Source organism: Catharus ustulatus, chromosome 23, assembly GCF_009819885.2.
Source record: "Catharus ustulatus isolate bCatUst1 chromosome 23, bCatUst1.pri.v2, whole genome shotgun sequence".
In the NCBI taxonomy this organism is placed as follows: Eukaryota; Metazoa; Chordata; class Aves; order Passeriformes; family Turdidae; genus Catharus; species Catharus ustulatus.
In genome coordinates this window covers 2,738,882-2,756,381 of record NC_046243.1, presented here as the reverse complement: position 1 = coordinate 2,756,381, position 17,500 = coordinate 2,738,882, and the positions used below count along the sequence as shown (strand labels likewise).

At 52.4% G+C, this 17,500-nt stretch overlaps 1 protein-coding gene across 1 annotated transcript; it reads right to left on the bottom strand.

Moving 5' to 3' along the window:
• Positions 1-600: 600 nt before the first annotated feature.
• Positions 601-16,951, bottom strand: RND2 (Rho family GTPase 2). The gene is made up of 5 exons (XM_033078741.2): positions 16,820-16,951; positions 16,647-16,734; positions 6,503-6,612; positions 3,378-3,512; positions 601-2,041 (listed from the first exon to the last, which is right to left on the bottom strand). The coding sequence occupies exons 1-5, from the start codon at positions 16,919-16,921 to the stop codon at positions 1,793-1,795; spliced, it is 684 nt and encodes a 227-aa protein (XP_032934632.1). The 5' UTR covers positions 16,922-16,951; the 3' UTR covers positions 601-1,792.
• Between the last annotated feature and the right edge of the window lie 549 nt (positions 16,952-17,500).

The window sequence follows — 17,500 nt, the reverse complement described above, 5'->3', positions numbered from 1 at the left end:
AGACCCAAGCAGGGATCTGCTTTTGTTCAACATTTGCAAAGACTCTGGGGAACCTGCAGAGTGCAAGAAAAGCATCAGGATGCTGAGGGTTGCTCTCAACACACTGCCTTGCTCAGCTCTTCCTCCTCCCAGACTGCAGCTGGGTGTTTTCATGCTCCTACAACCTGCACACAGCACAGGTGTCCAGTCACTGATGGAGCTTCTCTTGTCCTGGTAAATCAGCAGCTCCAATTCCCCAAAATGCCTTCCATTGTGCAGATGAAGTCTAAGACCTGGGTGTGAGAGCAGACACAAAATCTTGAAAAAAGCTATTGCTGTAGTGAGGACAGAGGCAGCTCCTGTCAGTTCAGGCATAGACAACCTGCAAAGGCTCCACAATATTTAAGGAGTCAGGCCAGAGGGAGAGGTTATTCACAGCAGGTGTTTCAGCTCCAAAATGAATACATGCAGATAAATCCTCTGGGTTTTTCACTGAAGGGTGTGCATAAGCATATTTCAAGAGCTAGAGAGAGACATTTGGATACAAAGATAAATAGGGCAGTAAGAGATTTTGAGAGGATGGGTGGTTTGACTTAGAAATGAACACAGTGGAGCACCACAAAATTTCCAATGATGTTTATTTTTCCTGTAGCCCACAGACACAGTTGGATCTGGCAACAGAGCACATTCCATTTTCCCATGAAGTGTCCATGTGACATCAAACCCAGGCTAATACTGTCATCAAAGGCATTCAGAGAGGGCAGCAGCAGAAGCAATGGGAGATGCTGGGAGGCCAGACAGCAAGGCACAAGGGCAGGGAGCACCTCCTCTCCCACTGCCACAGCAGAGACAGGGTGCAGATATGCATAAAGTCATTTTTCTCATCTATACCAGACAAACACAGCACCATGCAACACAATCTGCAGCTGGAAGTGGGTGGGGAGCAGGATATGGATTGTTATTGCAGTTACTGTTGGGAGCTGTGTGTGCAGGACAGCAGGGAGAGCCCAGGGGGTGCCCAGGTGTCAGTAGCTCACACAAAGCTCTCCAGGGGCATTTGCTTGCTGAAGGGAACCACAATTCTCAGGATGCATCTACTGGGACACACCTTTCCCTTGGAGCCAGATCCACTCAGCTGCATTTCAAATGCAGTTCAAGTATCTAAAATACTGTGGAAAGAGGCATCTGCCTATTTTCTTTGCAGGAGGTGGACTCCTGTGGTGTCTCATTAGGTTAAGGTTCCTTCCCAGGGTGCCCTCCTTCCCAGCTCTGCTCCAGACCTGCACCTTCCACGGCACTTGCTGTCCAACCTGCCCAAGGGCAGCATCACCTCAAACATCATTTCCCTTCTAAAGGAAGGTTGGAAGAATACCTTCTCCTGATCACACTCTGCTGCTCACAATCCCCCTCCTCCCTCCAGCCCAGGTCCCACACAGCCCCCACCCCACCCTGTGTGTGCTGTACAGCTGCACACAGGCAGGGCCTGGGCTGTGGGTACAGGAGGGTGGCACACACAGCATCGCTCCCTTTTACTTTGTTTCACCCAGTCACAGACCTTCCAGCACCCGAATACTCCTCTGCCAAGTGGTTCCTTCATCCCAAGCAATCTGCACAGCAGCAGCCAGCCCAGAATTCTCCACAGTGCAGGGCGACTCGTGCAGCCCTGCTTGCAGCTGGGACCTTTGCTCAGCCCTAGAGACTGAGGAAAAGGCTTTGAAAAGGCAGGCTAGCTCCTGCAGCCAGCACCATGCCCTTGTCTCAGCCAGTTACTGTACAAATGGACAACACACACACATTATTTACAGCCCATTGTTCACATGATGGAGCAGCTCTTGGCTCGGTCTTTCCTGATCTCTGTGTCGCTCAGTAAGTCTGTCCTGCCAGGCATCTGTGACGCCCGCTTCAGTCCCCGTTTGGAGTTGCTGCGCTTCAAGTTCTTGTGCACTCTGTTGACTGAGGCCAGCGTGGTCACATGGAACACGTCCCTCACACTGTTCTCTGACACCTTGGAGGAGCACTCTGCGTAGGCCACCGCCCCAATCTGCCGTGCCAGTGCACTGCCCTGTTGGGGAGGATGAATCAGGAAAACTTTATAAATGTGATTGTCCAGCAAAGGATTTTGAGAATATGGAAATTATAAGCAAGATGGAAATGATAGTAGTTTTCAGCTGTGTGCCTGAGAGCAACAATGTGGATGCTTGAAGGCTCCTTCCTTTGTTTAGATAATGCCAGGTGCTACAAATACCAAATACCAGCACAGATCCTCTCCAGGCATAACAGGAAGGGTCTGAGATAAGGTTTAGAGATAAGAAAGCAATAAAACATGGTAATATAGGGATTTCTATAGGTTGCATGCAAATGTTAGAGAATTTGTATTTTGTATTAGATTGGTTAATGGAAATTAGAATATTCAACATAGAACACTACTTATTGTATTGTAACGGGAAACTTGCTCTCTTAGCTCTTTATTCTTTGTCTTAACTTGGTTAATTCCTTCTCTTAGCTCTTATGTCTCTTACCTCGTCCTCTTAGAGCTCCTACCGCCCTACACCCTCCTTCTGCCCTGCTCTGAGCTGTGGCTGGCAGCTCCAAGCAGGGCCCTTTTTACCCACACCCTATGCAATAAACTGCAAACTTCAAGACCTGCCTGTAGAGATCTCTCCATTTGTCCTGACTGTCCTGCCTGTCACCATCACCCCCACAAACATTCCCACACTGTCCTGCAGCCAGAGAGACAGGGGGAACAGGGAACAAGGTCAGGAGCAGCATCACACAGCCAGCAGCCCTGCCTGAGCAGAGTGGCACCATGGGGACACTCAGCACCTGTGAACAGTGCAAGGCTCTGAGAGAGCTCCAGAGGAGAGGCAGCCTCCTGAGCAGACAGTGCTGCCAGGCCCTGGGTTAGTGGCACTTTGTCCCTCACACAGTGCCACCCCTGCAGCTGACCACCCCTCTGCACAACACAGAGCCAGGCACAGCAGCAGCTCAGAGCTGGGTCTATCACCAGCCTGGGGACATTGCTGGGTCCTCTGGAGGCCACAGGCAGCAGCCCCTCAGACCTCCAGCTGTGGCTTCTTCCCCTCTGTAGTTTTCCCCAACACAGAACCCAAGCAGGAGAGTCACCAGGAGCAGAAAGAGCTGCAGTGAACTAGGAGATGCAGAAGGACAACACTCCCCTTTAGTCAGTCCAATTTGTCAAATCAAGCATTTCCACCTGCTCTGAAGAATGACATTTTGGCTACTAACTGCTCAGCAGAGAGCATCAGGAGTAAGTCAGGGTCTTCCAGAGCTGGGGACAAGAGCAGCTCTGAGCCCCTGAGCCACGATCAAACAGCTGCAGACTGGGTGCAGTGGGTCACAGAGCACTCCTCTCCTCCCTGAGCACTGCCCAAACTCACCTGCTCATGTGTCACAGGGATGAGGCGCTGCTTGGAGAGCTCCCGGAGGGTGTTGAGGTCTGTCCTCATGTCCAGCTTGCAGCCCACCAGCACAATCTTGGCGTTGGGGCAGAACTCCTGTGTCTCCCCTTGCCACTGCAGAGGGAAGGAGAGGCTCTGGTGTGTGTGGCTTTTCCAAACAGGGTGTCACAACTGTTCAAACACTGATTAGCATATCAGGGCTCTTTAATGACTGCCACAGTCAAGGATGGGAATGGCCAGAGTTCCTCTTGGACAACTTTATGCTCGCCTGCTCCAGATTATGCCCTGCAAACCTGCCCCATCCAAGCAGGCAAACCATGCCCCACCCATGCAAGGCCAAAGGAGGCCAGTCCTGGCTGTGGAAAAACAACCACACAGTCTGGTGCTCAGATCTGGGACCCCAAAGGTCAACTCGGCCAGTGGAGAGCTCTTCCCACACTTTTTATTACTGGGAGCCACCTGTTAAAGACATTATGATATTCAGAGCATAGCTACAGCCAGGGAAATTAAGAATTGTACAATGGAAAGAGAAGGCCAGGGCAAACATCCATGTCCTTCATATAAATGGCTTCTTTCAGAGCTCCCAAAGTGAATGCCTGATGTCAGCTGTGTCTGCAGCAGTAAATAAATCCATCACCTGTGACCTCCCCCGGGGGAGACCTGCACAGCTCCATCAGCATGTCAATGCCCCAGTTACTTATCTAGTGGTGCTGAAGTAGAAAGCAGATAATAAATAGAGATTACCCCCAGCTGAAGTGTCATTAGGAATTAGCAATTTCCTGCTACTATAGCTGGTAGTTAAGCATATACCCTGGGCAACTAGAAGCAGAAAGAAAACCAAGCCACCAAGCCCAGTGTCCACAACCTCCTGGGAAAGGGAGTGCCAAAAACCACCCAAATGTCATTAAACCATTATCAGAAAAAGCAGCTGCAAAATATGAAATATCATATTTTCTATAAAGAGATTGTCTTAGGTATCTTCAGGTACCTGCTTCCCAAAGACTTTGGTTCCCCAGGGCTCAGGCACCCCTGGGCAGCATGCTGCAGATCACGGTGCTGCAGCCAGGGCACCAAAGGCTACACAACCTCTCAATGAACAGATCCAGTTCTTTTGGAGCTGGAATTCAAGCACCCTAATTTACATGAAGGATTTGAGCCACAAGGTCTGTTCACACCTGGCAGAGGTCACAGCTTCTGCAGTGACACAGGGCTCCCTAGTCTGTGGAAGAGCTGTGACCTCTTCCTGCATGACTAACACCTCTGGGAGCCCAAAACCTGTTGTGCTATCAAGCCTTGTCAGAACCAAGGCACCACTTCAAGAAAACTTGCTCTGCATGAAAGGCAGAGCTGCTTGCTTGCACTCCCTCAGATGGCTCTGTCCCTTCAACTCTACATGCTGCACAGCAGCCCAGGCATCAGAAGGAAGGCATTAATTAAGATTTCCTTTGCTGAAATTTTGCCTGAGGCTTGAACAGGAAATGTTATTTTCCTTATTTGCCTGATATCACAAGCTAAAACCCATTTCAACTTCATGGTGTCTTAGGAATTCTCCTCACTGCCATAAAGCTGTGAGCCTGTACCAAAGGAAACAAGGCATCTTCTCAGAGGCACTTAAGAAATCCCCCGGGATTTAGGGTTTATTTTAAGTTACCATATCAAAAAAACATTGCCTAACAGCACTCAAAACATCTGTGAGGCTGTACAGGGAAAGCCACGCACTGAGCAGGGTGGACTCACATGAAGAGTATGCAGACACAACTCCCAGCCCCACCTAATTATTGAGGGGTTTGTATTTCATTAAGGTATGAGTGATTCACTTGCATTAATATTCTGCTGACTCCCAAGCTGAGCAGTGAATTCTTTGAATCCACATGAAACACCCTCCCTCCACCCAGCCTGCTTGGTAACCGGGACCTGCTCTGGAAGCCAACACTGAGCCATTGACCAATTTATGTGAAGGGTCTTTGTCCCCTCACCAGGACACTCCTGAGACAAAGATCCACTTCTCAGCCCTCCCAGCAGCTGAGTAAGAGGCACTTGCTTCAGCACAACATTTGGCAAAATGTGGAGAGGCCAAGAGGCCAGCCAGTACAATGTGACATGTTCAGGCTGTGGCCATTCCAGCCTGGGGCTCTCTGAGAACAGGCATGGGAGCCACTGCTCTGTGGTGCTTTTCATGCTTTGGTGTCTCAGGGAGTGTCACAAATGAGATGCCAGCCAAGGTTTTCCCCAGGACAGGATGCAGCTGCCAGATGCTTTCTGCACAGCAGAACCACAGCTCCCTGAATTGCATGGGAGGAAGCAGGGTACAGCCAGCAGCAAGGGATGCAATCACCAGGAAGCCACTTACCCTCACTCCTCTGAGCAGCATTTGGAGGTGCTGGATTTCTCTTCATCTCAGAGGAAAGCGTTGTGTGGGACCTTTAGCCACAAGTGACCCACTGGAGACCAGCCAGGGGTGCTCCACAGCAGATCCCCAGCCCTGGGAGGCTCTCTGGGACCTGCCAGCTGGAATATCAGCTTTGCTGAAAGGCACTAAGGAGCAGGTAGGAAACTCTCAGAGCTCTGCTGGGGCAGGCTTAGGGCCTTGCCTGCTCTCCAGGCCAGTGGCATTGTGCCATCTCATCTTATTAATCCACAGGCTTGAAATTCAGCACCACAGCTCATTATTTTTGTTGATGAGCTATAGAGAACTGATTGCTGTCTTTTTTTACCATGCAGATGCTGAACTGAGGGGAGAGCCAAAAGCTGAGCACTCTGCTTGCTTGGAAACAGGCACCAGGGGCTACTTCTGCAGGCAATCCATAGTTACTGGTGGTTCTGCTAACAGAGATCCATAACACCTTCCAAGGTCTTAATGAAAAATAGAACAAATGCCCTACATTTCTCTCTGTCCCCACACACCTGCTGCAAGCTGCCATGAGCTGTACCACTCACTAGGCTCCTCTCCAAAGGAAATACCTTGCATTCTGCACAGAGCAAGCAGAGCACCTGATCCTCTGAGCACAGACTCCAGCCAAGGCCTGAGCTTTGAGCCCTGGGGCACAGGGAGCCCGTGGTGGCCCACAGAGCACCCCTGGCACTGGCCAGGGCTGGGCACTCACCTTCTTGAGCACACTGTCCAGGGTCTCGGGCCGGCTGATGTCAAAGCAGATGAGCACCGCATCCGAGTCGGGGTAGGCCAAGGGCCGCACGTTGTCGTAGTAGGCCGAGCCTGGGGAGAGCAGGGAGGTGAGCAGGGCCCAGCCCTGCCTGCAGGACAGGCTGATGAAATGAAGGAATTTATTCCCCACAGCTGACACCACAGCCCTCCCCAGGCAGGGGCTGCAGCTCCAGTAACAACTGGAGACACTGCCACGGCCTGCAGACCGCCCTGCTGAAGACAAAGGACATTAACCCGAGCTTTTGACCAGTCACACGCCATAAGGTTCAGCAGAGAGCGGATTTTAGTTTAGGCATGGAAGTCAGAGGTTTTGTCCTTGTTTTCTCATATTTACCCCTTGCCAGAGTGAAGAGGCAAGTTTTGCATGCCTCTCCTTCCCTGGTGAGCACCAGGCAAGCGCTGGTGGAGCTGTGCTGGGGATGCTGCTCAGGCAGGAGAGCCCAGCACAGCCCAGCCTGGCTCAGCACATCCCAGCCTGGCTCAGCACTCACCTGGGCTCCAGCACTTGTCATGCCAGTGCTGCACCACTGACAGTGGAAAGGTGTGGCTGAGAGAAGGCAGGGAGTGCTGCTGCTGGCTTTTATCCTTCCTTGCTATCTTTATACAGGAGAGCTTGAGAGAATTGGTGACAGGTAAAAATGAATTGCCTTCTTTCTGGATTTGTGCTGGAAAAAGTCAGATTCTTTTTGATATATAAAGAAGTGACAGCATTTGGTGAACAAACTATAAATGGAAGGGGATGATTCTGCATTCCACAGGAATTCTGTGAGCAGGCAAAGAGCCCAGCATGAATCCTGCACAGTTTCTACTACACACACACACCTTCAATGCAAATTTCAGGCAGTGAAGTCACTGTGCCATAGCGGTTTTATTTGCACTGCACTCTGTTAGTGAGTGCAGACACCTCAGCAAACAGTCATGGAGCAATCAGCTCACTGCTACTTAAAAACACTGTTTTGGTTTTATACTGTAAAGAAAAATGACTTAAACTTCCTGGAGGGATGAGAAGCAGAGGTTTATTTATGGAAAGAGGAAACAGACACCAGAATCCTTGTTGAATCTGCCTCCTCCAAACGCAGGATTGCCCACCCCAGGCTGAGGAAGCCAGACTTGCTTCCTCCTGCAGCTCCCAGCACTTTCCCACCCCAGGAGAAGGGTGCAGCCCAGGTGTCAGGTGGCTCCTTGATGAAGTTCAGCACCTGATGAATTATGGATGATGGTGGCTTATGTTTCCAGAAGGATGGAAATCTGCCTGGGCTAAGCAGGGGAGGAGATCGGGCTGATTCTCTGCAGGAGCTCCAGTCCTGGGTGCTGTGTGCACACCCAGCTGAGGTGCAGCCCAGAGTGGGGCACAGTCCCCCAGCACAGTCCCCCAGCACAGCTCTGCACACCAGGCACTCCACACACCCCCCAGGCCCCTCTGCAAGACTAAACCTGGGGAGCAGAGCCTGATGTTCCTGCCTCTCCCTACACGGGGCAGGCTGAGGGCTATGTGCAGCCTTCTCAAACCCTGCCCAGTGCCAGAGACTGGCCAATCCAGCCCAGACCATGGTACCAAAAACTACAGAGCTCCAGGACTCCAACAAGCCCAGCCCTTGCCACTCCCACACAGCCAGGGCAAGGTGTCCTAGATTTGATGTGCAATTGGATTCCCAGCAAAACTGGCTACAGGTGTCTCCAGCTCTTACAGCCAACTCACAGGAGCAAAGGCTCCTGCACCCCCTGCTCCCGTGGGGAGGGATGAGTCTCTGTCCCTGCAAAGTCACTGGGAAGGGAAGCAGTTGGGATCAGCACAGAATAAACAGATCCTGATCTCTGCAGAGCCCAGCTTTCTTCCTAGAGGGAAAGTCATGCTCCCTAATGGAAATGAGCCAGTCCCTGTGGCATCCTGGACAGCTCAGGGGACAGGGATGCCAGACAGGCAGGCACAGTGAGCCAGGGCAGCCCAGTGTCCCTGACAGAGGTTCCTGACCTCGCCTCAGGCTCACACTGCTGTTCACAGCTGGCAGAGTCACACCACTGCCATGGCACAGCCAGGTGAGCCAGCCCTGCTTTCACAGGCAGCACCAAGCACTGCAGTGCTGAGCTCCCCTCTGAATGGGCTTTTCAGTCTCGTGTTTGGCATGACAGGACAGGAGGGGAGGGGAGACCCACGACCCACATGCCTGAATTAGCCTGGTCCTTTCTCTGAGCCCTGCCCTGTCCCCCACGCTCACAGGGGTGTCTGACTGCAGATGGGGGCCCTGGTGCTGGAGGAAACGTTCCCACGCACATCCTCTCCCTGCAGCTTCTCAGTTTTACATAAACACTTCAGATAAATCTACCCCCTCCCAGCCAAGGAATGCTCCTTTTGTAGGGGTAGTTTTGGCTCATTCAGCACAGACATTGCCACAGCAAACTGTATCATAGCAACCTGCTGCTCCTCAGCAGCCAGCCAGCCCCTCAGAGAGCCGACAGCGCTGCTGCAGCCCCCCACTACCCCATAAAATCCCCACCGACTCATCCCAGTGCCAGGAATCATGCCAGGAATCATGCTCTCATCACCTGGGACCACAGGAGGAGAGACTCCTGTGCTGGCAGGAGGAGCTGAGGGAAGGCAAGCATGAGGTAAAGAACCTTATCTTTTTAATGAGATCAGAATTTGCTTCACATTCATTAACTTTCTTCTCCATCTCCAAAGAGCAGGAGTCACCCCTGGCACCTCAGCAGCAGCTCAGCCCACAGCCAGAAGCAGCAGCTTCTGCCCACCTCAGGAGCCTGACAAACCCACAGTCAGTGCTGCCCTGTGGGGCAGGAGAGCTGCATTGCTCCCAGCCAGGGTAATGCCCCAGTTTGCTCTGGAAACATCTCTACTGAATCTAAAATTCTGTTTAGGTGATTAGTCTTCTAGGTTTTGCACCTCTTTTTCATTGCTGATGACAATTAAAAAAACCAAAAACAAAACAACAAAACACCCTTGAAAATCCCACCTAAATAACCTAAAAAAGCCAGTGCCTTCAACTCTAGCTCTTCAGTTTTGTGGATTATGAGCACTTGACACCTTACAGATACACCAGCAAGACACTCCAGAGACCCACAGTCTGGCAATTGCAAACACACACAGGAGCCCAAGGCTGGTGTGTCTGCAGATTCAGCCTTCCTTTACTGCATGAGTCATTCTCCCACTTGGCATCCAGATCTGCAAGAAACAGGACCTAAGTGCATCTGTTCATGATTAAAGAGAAAACTGGAGCAAGCCTACAACCAGCTTAAAAATAAAATTCACACAGTTGTCTGAAACTCAGGGCTGGATACAAGCATGAGTAGCTACTGTTTCCCCTTGGCTGGTAGATCCTGGAATGCCTGGCACCACAGCTCAGAGATGCCACTCTTGGGCAGGGGACAGAAATATGCTGCTTCATCTATACCAACATTGTGCTAATCTTCATTTGCTCCTTATTAGCTGTTCTAGAGATAATGAGCCTCCTCACACAGGCACCCTTCATCCAACAATAGGGCATTACAACCCAGGAAAGCCATGTGCTTGCAGAGCCATAATCTGCTCTATAAGGAGCTCCTGCAGCCCTGCTCTGGCTTAAAACAGAGATGAGCACTGCCAAGACCTCAATTTCTCAGCAGCACACTTGTCTTGGGGGGCTCACTGTAAACTCTCCCCAAAGAGCCAGCAATGCTGAGGCACGTGCTGCTTTCTGCAGGGACTGCCAAGAACAGCCTTGGTAGAATGAAACAAATTCATCCCAGCTTTCTGGAGAGCTACACTGACAAACTGAAGAGTTTTGGGTCACCTCCCCACACAGAGGTGTCAGATGGGCACCAGCCTTTAGAGATGACAGAGGATGTCCACTCTGCCAGACAGATCCCACACCCATGGTCCAGCCAAGCTCTGGGGGAGAGGACAAAGCTGCCAAACCAGGACCAAGCCAACAGCCCCAGGACTTCCACAACCTTCTGTCCTGGCTGAACTTTGACATTTGTCTTGCTTGTGCAGCATCACTGCAAACCTCTGAAGTATAGGAAAGGAGGAAACTGCTCTGTGACACAGAATAAACACTCTTCTGGGAAGTGCACGACTGAAAAAACTGCTCATCAGTTTGGACAATTAACCTCTGCTCCTAATTCTTCAATGCACGTACAAAATTAGTGAATTACTAAAGAGCCCAGCTGGCATACCTTCAGGATGAAGGGAATAGTATTTGCATAGGCTGAGGTGGCATTTCTGGGCCCCTCTCCAGATCTTATTACTGGAAGCCTGCCCCTCAGGAGGAGGCTGTTCTGCTGGATTTACCAGTGGAGGAATCCCCAGCTCAGGCAGGCACAGAGCACTTCTGCCTCATCCCAGCCCTGTGTCCTGCTCACATCTACAGCTACCAGTGGTCCAGAGAAGCTTGCTCAGATACAAACTCCCTCCAGCAACAGTGAGGAGTCCCTGAAAGCTCCTTGTACCAGTCCCTGCTGGCTCCTGGGGGAGCATCAGAGCATCTGGCACGGCAGGATTGGGTCTGCAGGTGCAGCCCAGGAGCCCTCCCAGCCTTTTCACAGCCATGCCTGCAGCAGCTGACCAGGGAGACAAATGGGGGTCACAAGTCCCCTCCTGGCACTCGTGCCATGTCACAAGGACAGCTGGCATTGCCACAACCTGCCTGTCACCCTTTCTACAGGCTACAACAAGGACCAAGAGTGGCAAGAGCTTCCTTCAGCACAGCCAGCTCACACTCTGCCCTTAAGGAGCAGGGCTGAGTGAACACACTTATCTTGGTGCAATGCTGCACATTTCAGGTTTACTGTTCACAAGTATTAGATCCCTCCCTAACCATTTGGCTGCCAGATAAGGTTTCTTCCCACAGGGAAGGCTGGGCCTGTACATTTGCAAAGTTTAATGGAGTGGAGATTTTATCTTTAGAATCTGGGGCAAGTGGAGCAGGGAGAGCAGAGCCTAGGAGAGAGCAGATCACCTCCAGGCTGTGGGAAAGGGGCCTGCACCTGAGCTGAGAACAAACCTACCCCACAGAACATCCTTCCTTGTCCATGAGGTCACAGCAGCCAGCAGGCTCAGCTAGCTGTCACTAAAGGCAATGCTCCTCAGCACCCCCATAACTCCAGGACATCCCATGGCCCCACAGAGGCCAAGCCTCTCAGATCTGCAGGGGACAAAGCATGGATGATGCCACAGGGCATGCTGCCCTTCTGCAGCAGAACCAACCTCCATCCCTGAGCCACACAGCACAGCAGCATGCCCCCCACACTGTGCACAGCCCAGAGAGATGATCCTCCTGGGCACTGCCCTGCCCTGTCATGTCCTGTCATGTCTCCTCTTGGTCCCTCCTCCACCCACTTCAGTATCAGCATTTCTGCTGCTTTAAGAACTCTTTAAAGTTCTGTCTGACTGGTTACTGACCTGCGTGAGAATGTGACCCAGCTGCACGTATTTTTAGGATTAACTACGTATTTGTGCTGAGGCACAACACAAGCATGCTGGTTTTAGGCTCTCAGTCTGAACAGGAAGAATGGGAGGAGCTCTTTTGGTATGGAAAGGGCAGCTCCACATTTTTTTCTCTGTCTCAGAGCGCAAGTAGAATTGAACTCTTTCTGAGACATAACTTGTTCTTACACTTTGCAAGAGGCAGCCATGGCAATCCTGGAGCTGCACACTGGGAATCCAGGCACAGACAGCCGCAGCATCCATGGAGATGCCATTGCTAAACTCAGTCCCTTTCAGCTCTCTAATCTCATCAACATTCCTCAGTAGTTCCCTTAAAAAAGGATCTGTTATCACAGCCTGTGGGTTCCCACACAGGCCATTCCAAGGCAGACTGTTTGCTGAGTACAGGCAAAGAGGAAGGCGGAGGGGGATTTGCAATTCACAGTGTTATTCTTGTCTTGAAAGCACATCTGCTGAAGAGACAGTGGCTGTGGAGGGCTGGCAGCCACACAGCTCCTCTGCTGTGAGCTGAGCAGGGCACTGCTGAACCTGTGAGCACCGACCTTTGCAACACTGCAGGCTGCAGCAGACACTGCAACTCTCCACCACACTGCATCCTGATGGTCCACAAAGGAAAGTGCCCTCCAGCAGCTTTCCAAGGCAGCAGTGACCTTGTGCAAGGCACAATGCCAGCCTTGGTCTCCCAATGAGCACTGGCAAAGATGTCCCTACCAGATCTACTCTGCAGCTGAATCTGCATCAGCAAAAGATGCACAAAATAGCTCAAAGGCCTTGGATCACTCACTGCTCTGCCTGCCTGCACTTTGAGGCCACAGACACAGCAGGCAGAGCCTCCCAGCATAGGGGCGTGAACTAAAAGCAAAGAACTCAGTCCAGGCTGCAAGGCACAGTGTAGGTTTCTCACCATTATTATTGAAAACAGAACAAAAAGTCTACCTAGATACAGGGTAAAGCCTCAGACCTGCCAGCATCAGTGCTACCACATCCAGGCCTTGCCAAGGCACTTGGCAGCAGCATGGCTTGAGCTCCTCTCTCCCCTTGCTTGCACCCAGTGCCAGGGAAGCTCTGCAGAACAGGCAGGGCATTGTGCCAGTCCAGTGTGGGCAGCAGGTTCACTGGGCACGCCAGGTCATGGTGGGAAGCACTCCAAGCACAGTGCCTGGGCAGCAGGTCAGCCCTGGTCACTGCAGGCTCTCCCTGCTGAGCACCTCAATGGCTCCCAGAGCTGGGCAGGCCCACGGACACTCCCTGATCCCACGGGGAAGAAGGATTGCATGGCTGAGGAGAATGTCCCTGCCCATGCTCGCCTGGGGGTAACAATGCTCCCCTCCCTCCCTCCCAGACCTGACGCACTGGAGCGAAACTCGCCCACTCCTTGCGGAGCATCGCTAATGATCAGCAGCCATCCACCCTCCTCCACCTGCCGCAAGGAACAAAGCTCTTCCTGCTGGGTCCGGGGCACCCCGGCTCTGGGAGGCACCCAGCCCTTTGGGAACAGCACTCCCAAGCCACCAGACATCCGACTGAACAGGAGTTTCCCCCACCACAAGATACCAGCCCTGTGCAGAGGAGTTGTTTCTGTGCTGAGCGTGTTCAGCCAAAAGAATTTGCCAGAAGAGGAACAAGAAGAGCAGCAAAGCACCGTGTCCTCTGTCAGGCTCCTGAGCAGAGGTGCCAGGGCATGGGCACTCCCTGGAGCTGTAACCCATCCAGTCTGCAGGCTCTGCAGCCCTTCCCTCAAACTGCTTTTCAATGGAGGCTTTAGCAAACAGTAGCACAGGCTTCCCAGGGGACAGGAGGCATGGGACATTCCTGACATGCTGTGAAATGGCACCTGAAGTAATTTTACTCCCATGGTCTGTCTGGAGCTGGGACACAAATGGAAACAAAACATGAAATGCAACCAGCACCTGCAGATGCTGGACAAGGGGATTTTCTCCGAGGCACATTTGAGACAGTGCAGAGTCCCAGCATTTGCCCCGTCAGAGCACCACAGGTTTCACCCTCATGACACATTCTCAGTGCTGGAAACTCTCCAGATTAACCCTCCAGCCCCAGAAAACCTCAATGGACAGAGTTAAAAGACATTTAAAGAAAATCAGAGGTGCCAATATAATGTGGGAGCCATTCAGTTCACCACTTCTGTCCACTCTGTGTCACTACTCCTCCAATGAGAGCTCCTGGTGCCAGCTGCCAATGTCACAGCCTGTGTTTGCCACTTAGGAGGGTCCCTTCAGCTCAAAAGGCTGCACTTTCCAACACACTACTGCCAGCCAGGATGACAGGACACAGGGAGCAGGCAACACCCTGGGCTATACAGGGTTTACCAATGATCCCAAAGATCCCATTGAGAGGCCAGGTAGACTTCAGCCACACTCAGTCATCATAAAGGGAGTTTTCCAGGCCAGATAGCACTTTCCCACTTCTCAGTTCACTCTGTGCAGCTTCCAGAGTCTCCAGCTGCTTCCTCAACTAAGGATGGGGTGAGGGAAATCAATAAAAAAATAAAAAACAATATCCACCTCCTCTCTCCAGGTCTCTGCTGATTTCTCAGGGAATTTCAGCTCCAGTCACTTATCTAAGAAATGGAAAGCATTTAAAATACAAAGTATTCCCCTCCTTCACCCTTCCTCAACACCTCCTTTTTCATTCCTGCTGGGATGGAATTTATCATGAACATTAAACTCCATATGAAAAGCAGTTTAAAATAAAGAGTGGGTAGCCCAGAGAGAAGGGGAAGTGCCCACTGATGCCTGTCATTCTCCATGGGGGGGGCAATGAGCTACTCCTGATCCCTTCAGCCCAGCTGGTTCAACTCGCTATTGTGCAAAACTTCTTTTGCCAAAGCTCCCATTTATAAGGGCCTCTGAAGGCTAATGGAAACTTGACAATGATTTGCACTCTACAGCTAAAAAATTTCAGTTTGATTACTAGGAAAAACCCCTCTATAGTGCTTTGCAGGATTGTTTATTAAGAACTAGCTCCTGTATATTTCAAATCAAAGGGAATTTATCTGGAAAACTACCTGATGAACTCTACAGCAAAGTTGTTAAAAAGGTCTGACATTTTTGACAGAAGAGAAAGAATTAAATCCCATTTCCTTTTGGCTGCAGAGACAAATATTGGAAAAACATCTTCTGTCGCAAAGGGAAAAATGAACATGTGACAGCATCAGATGCAGGTGTCAGACTCTCACTTTAAGGACTTTTTATCATGTCCCTTTCTTTAAATATTTGTAAGACCAAAGCAAATAATTCTGGAGAACTCCTAAAAAGCAAACAATACTTCAAACGTGCTTCCACTGCCTCCAAAGATGAAATTTTTTACATCAAATACAGATACTCAAGAGCAAAGCCATTCAGTGCCTAGCAAAGACAAACCACCCCAGTCCCTTCCAAGGCTGCAGAAGGCCAAGGTTTGGAACTCCCCAGCTGTGGCTGAACACTCATGTGCACCCCAGTGACATTTGGGGTCAATCACCCCTGAGTCCTGGTGCACCCTGAGCAGCTCCAAGGAGCCCTCTGCAGCCCCAGATCAGCCAGGATGACACATCTGGGTCTCCAAACACCAATCAGCCCAGCACCAACCACCCTGCAAGAGCTTCCATGTGTTAACCACCACTCTGTGCTTCAGGCACAGCTCCTGGTCGAATCTGAGAGCCAGCACTTCATCCACAGCCCCAGCAGCTGCCCCCAGAGCCAGGGTCCTCATGGCTCACATCAGCACACTGCTTGTGAGCAAAGCTAAATCTAATTCCCTTTTTGTCTCAGGGAATAAAAATCAGCAAAGCAAGGTCTTCTGGGTCAGGAAGCTCCAGAAGAAGACCCAAGCATATTTTACATGTTTGAGCTAGCCCAAGACTCAGTAAAGCTCTACTCTAGGTAGAGCTATGCTGATCCTATAGCTGACATTTAATGAATGCAAAATTACAGCAAGGAATCTGAATGAACAACAGGGAAAGGAATTCCTAGGTTATGTTTTAATTACCACTGCTCTTGGACACTGAGAGGACTTCATTTGTCATCAGGCTTCCAGAAATTATGAGAATATAGGGAAAGGGCCATCAGCAAGCACATGATGTATATTCATCAGCAGAGCCCAGCACTCACCTGCACTGCCCGCACAAAAGGATCCAAAGGTAAATTAGAAAGTGCATGGGAACTTTGGGGGAAGCCAATATTTCTATTAGCTCTGCATCACCCACTCCACTTGCGACTCATGCCTCCAACGAGGCACGAGCAGGCACAAAGTTTGGGACGGGTCTTGGTGGGCTGGGACAGCCGTGCTCAGCACTTTGCACAGAGCCACAGCTGAGGGCACAAAGAGGCAAAACCAAACCGAGCCAAAAAGGCGCCAGCGAAGCCCAGAGGCTCTGTGGCAGCTCAGTAACAGGTCAGGGCATCCCTCCCGAGGTGAGGGCTCTCTCCTCCAGCAGCGCTCTCCTCGCTCGCTGCTCCGCACACATCGCTGAGCACCGGGATGCGGGACAGGGGAGCGCCCGCCCGGCGGCACCGGCGCTGCCCGCGGCCCCCGGGAGGCTCGCAGGGCTCGGAGCCGCTTTCCCAGCCCCGGGAACGGGAACCGGGAGCCCCTCGGCCGGAGGGACGAGCCGGCCCCGCCGCCCCCCGCGCAGCCCCCGGCCCACCTGAGGTGTCCCACATGTTGAGCTCCGTGCGCTGCTTGTCGATCTCGAAGCTGGCCGTGTAATTCTCGAAGACGGTGGGCACGTAGCTCTGGGGGACGGAGAGCAGAGCAGAGGTGAGGTGAGGTGAGGAGATGCGAGGCGCAGCGCCCGCCCGCCCCCCGCGCCCTCCGCACCTCGGGGTAGCAGTCCTTGGCGAAGACGTGCAGCAGCGCGGTCTTGCCGCACTGCGTGTCCCCCACCACCACGATCTTGCAGCGCGCCAGGTGCCCCTCCATGGTGCGGGGCCGCCGCGCCCGCGCCGCTGCTTTACCGGGCCGGGCCCGGGCTGGCCGCGCCCCCGGCCCCGACGGCACCAACCAGGCGCGGAGCGGAGCCGGCGCTGGGCAGGGCCCGGGAGCCGCCCCCCGCCGGCCCCGCCGCCCCTCGGGCCGTCCCCTCGGCGCTGCTGCCGCTCTTCGCCAGCCCCGGGACGCGGAGGGAGGAGGGGATGGAGGATCCGCGGTGCTGGCTGAGCTGTGGTGCCTGCCCGGGACCGGCCCCAGCGCCGTTCCCTGCCCCGGAGATGCCCTTTTCGGGAGCTGTTCCCGGAGGAATTGGCAGGCACGGGGACAGCCCGGCGTTCAGAGAATCCCGCATCCCCGGTGTCCGCGGCCGAGTGACATCAGCAGGGGCAGGGGACCAGGCTCTGCAGCAGCTGCGTGACCCCAGGCTCTCCTCAGAGCTCTCTGCAGAGGGCAGCGATTTCTGCTCTCCATTCCTCCTTGAGCCCAGACAGCACATCTATAAATTACAGGCTGTGGTTTTAATTATCAGCCTTCTCTGCTGCTAATATTTTGCTGGCCACACTGCAGAAA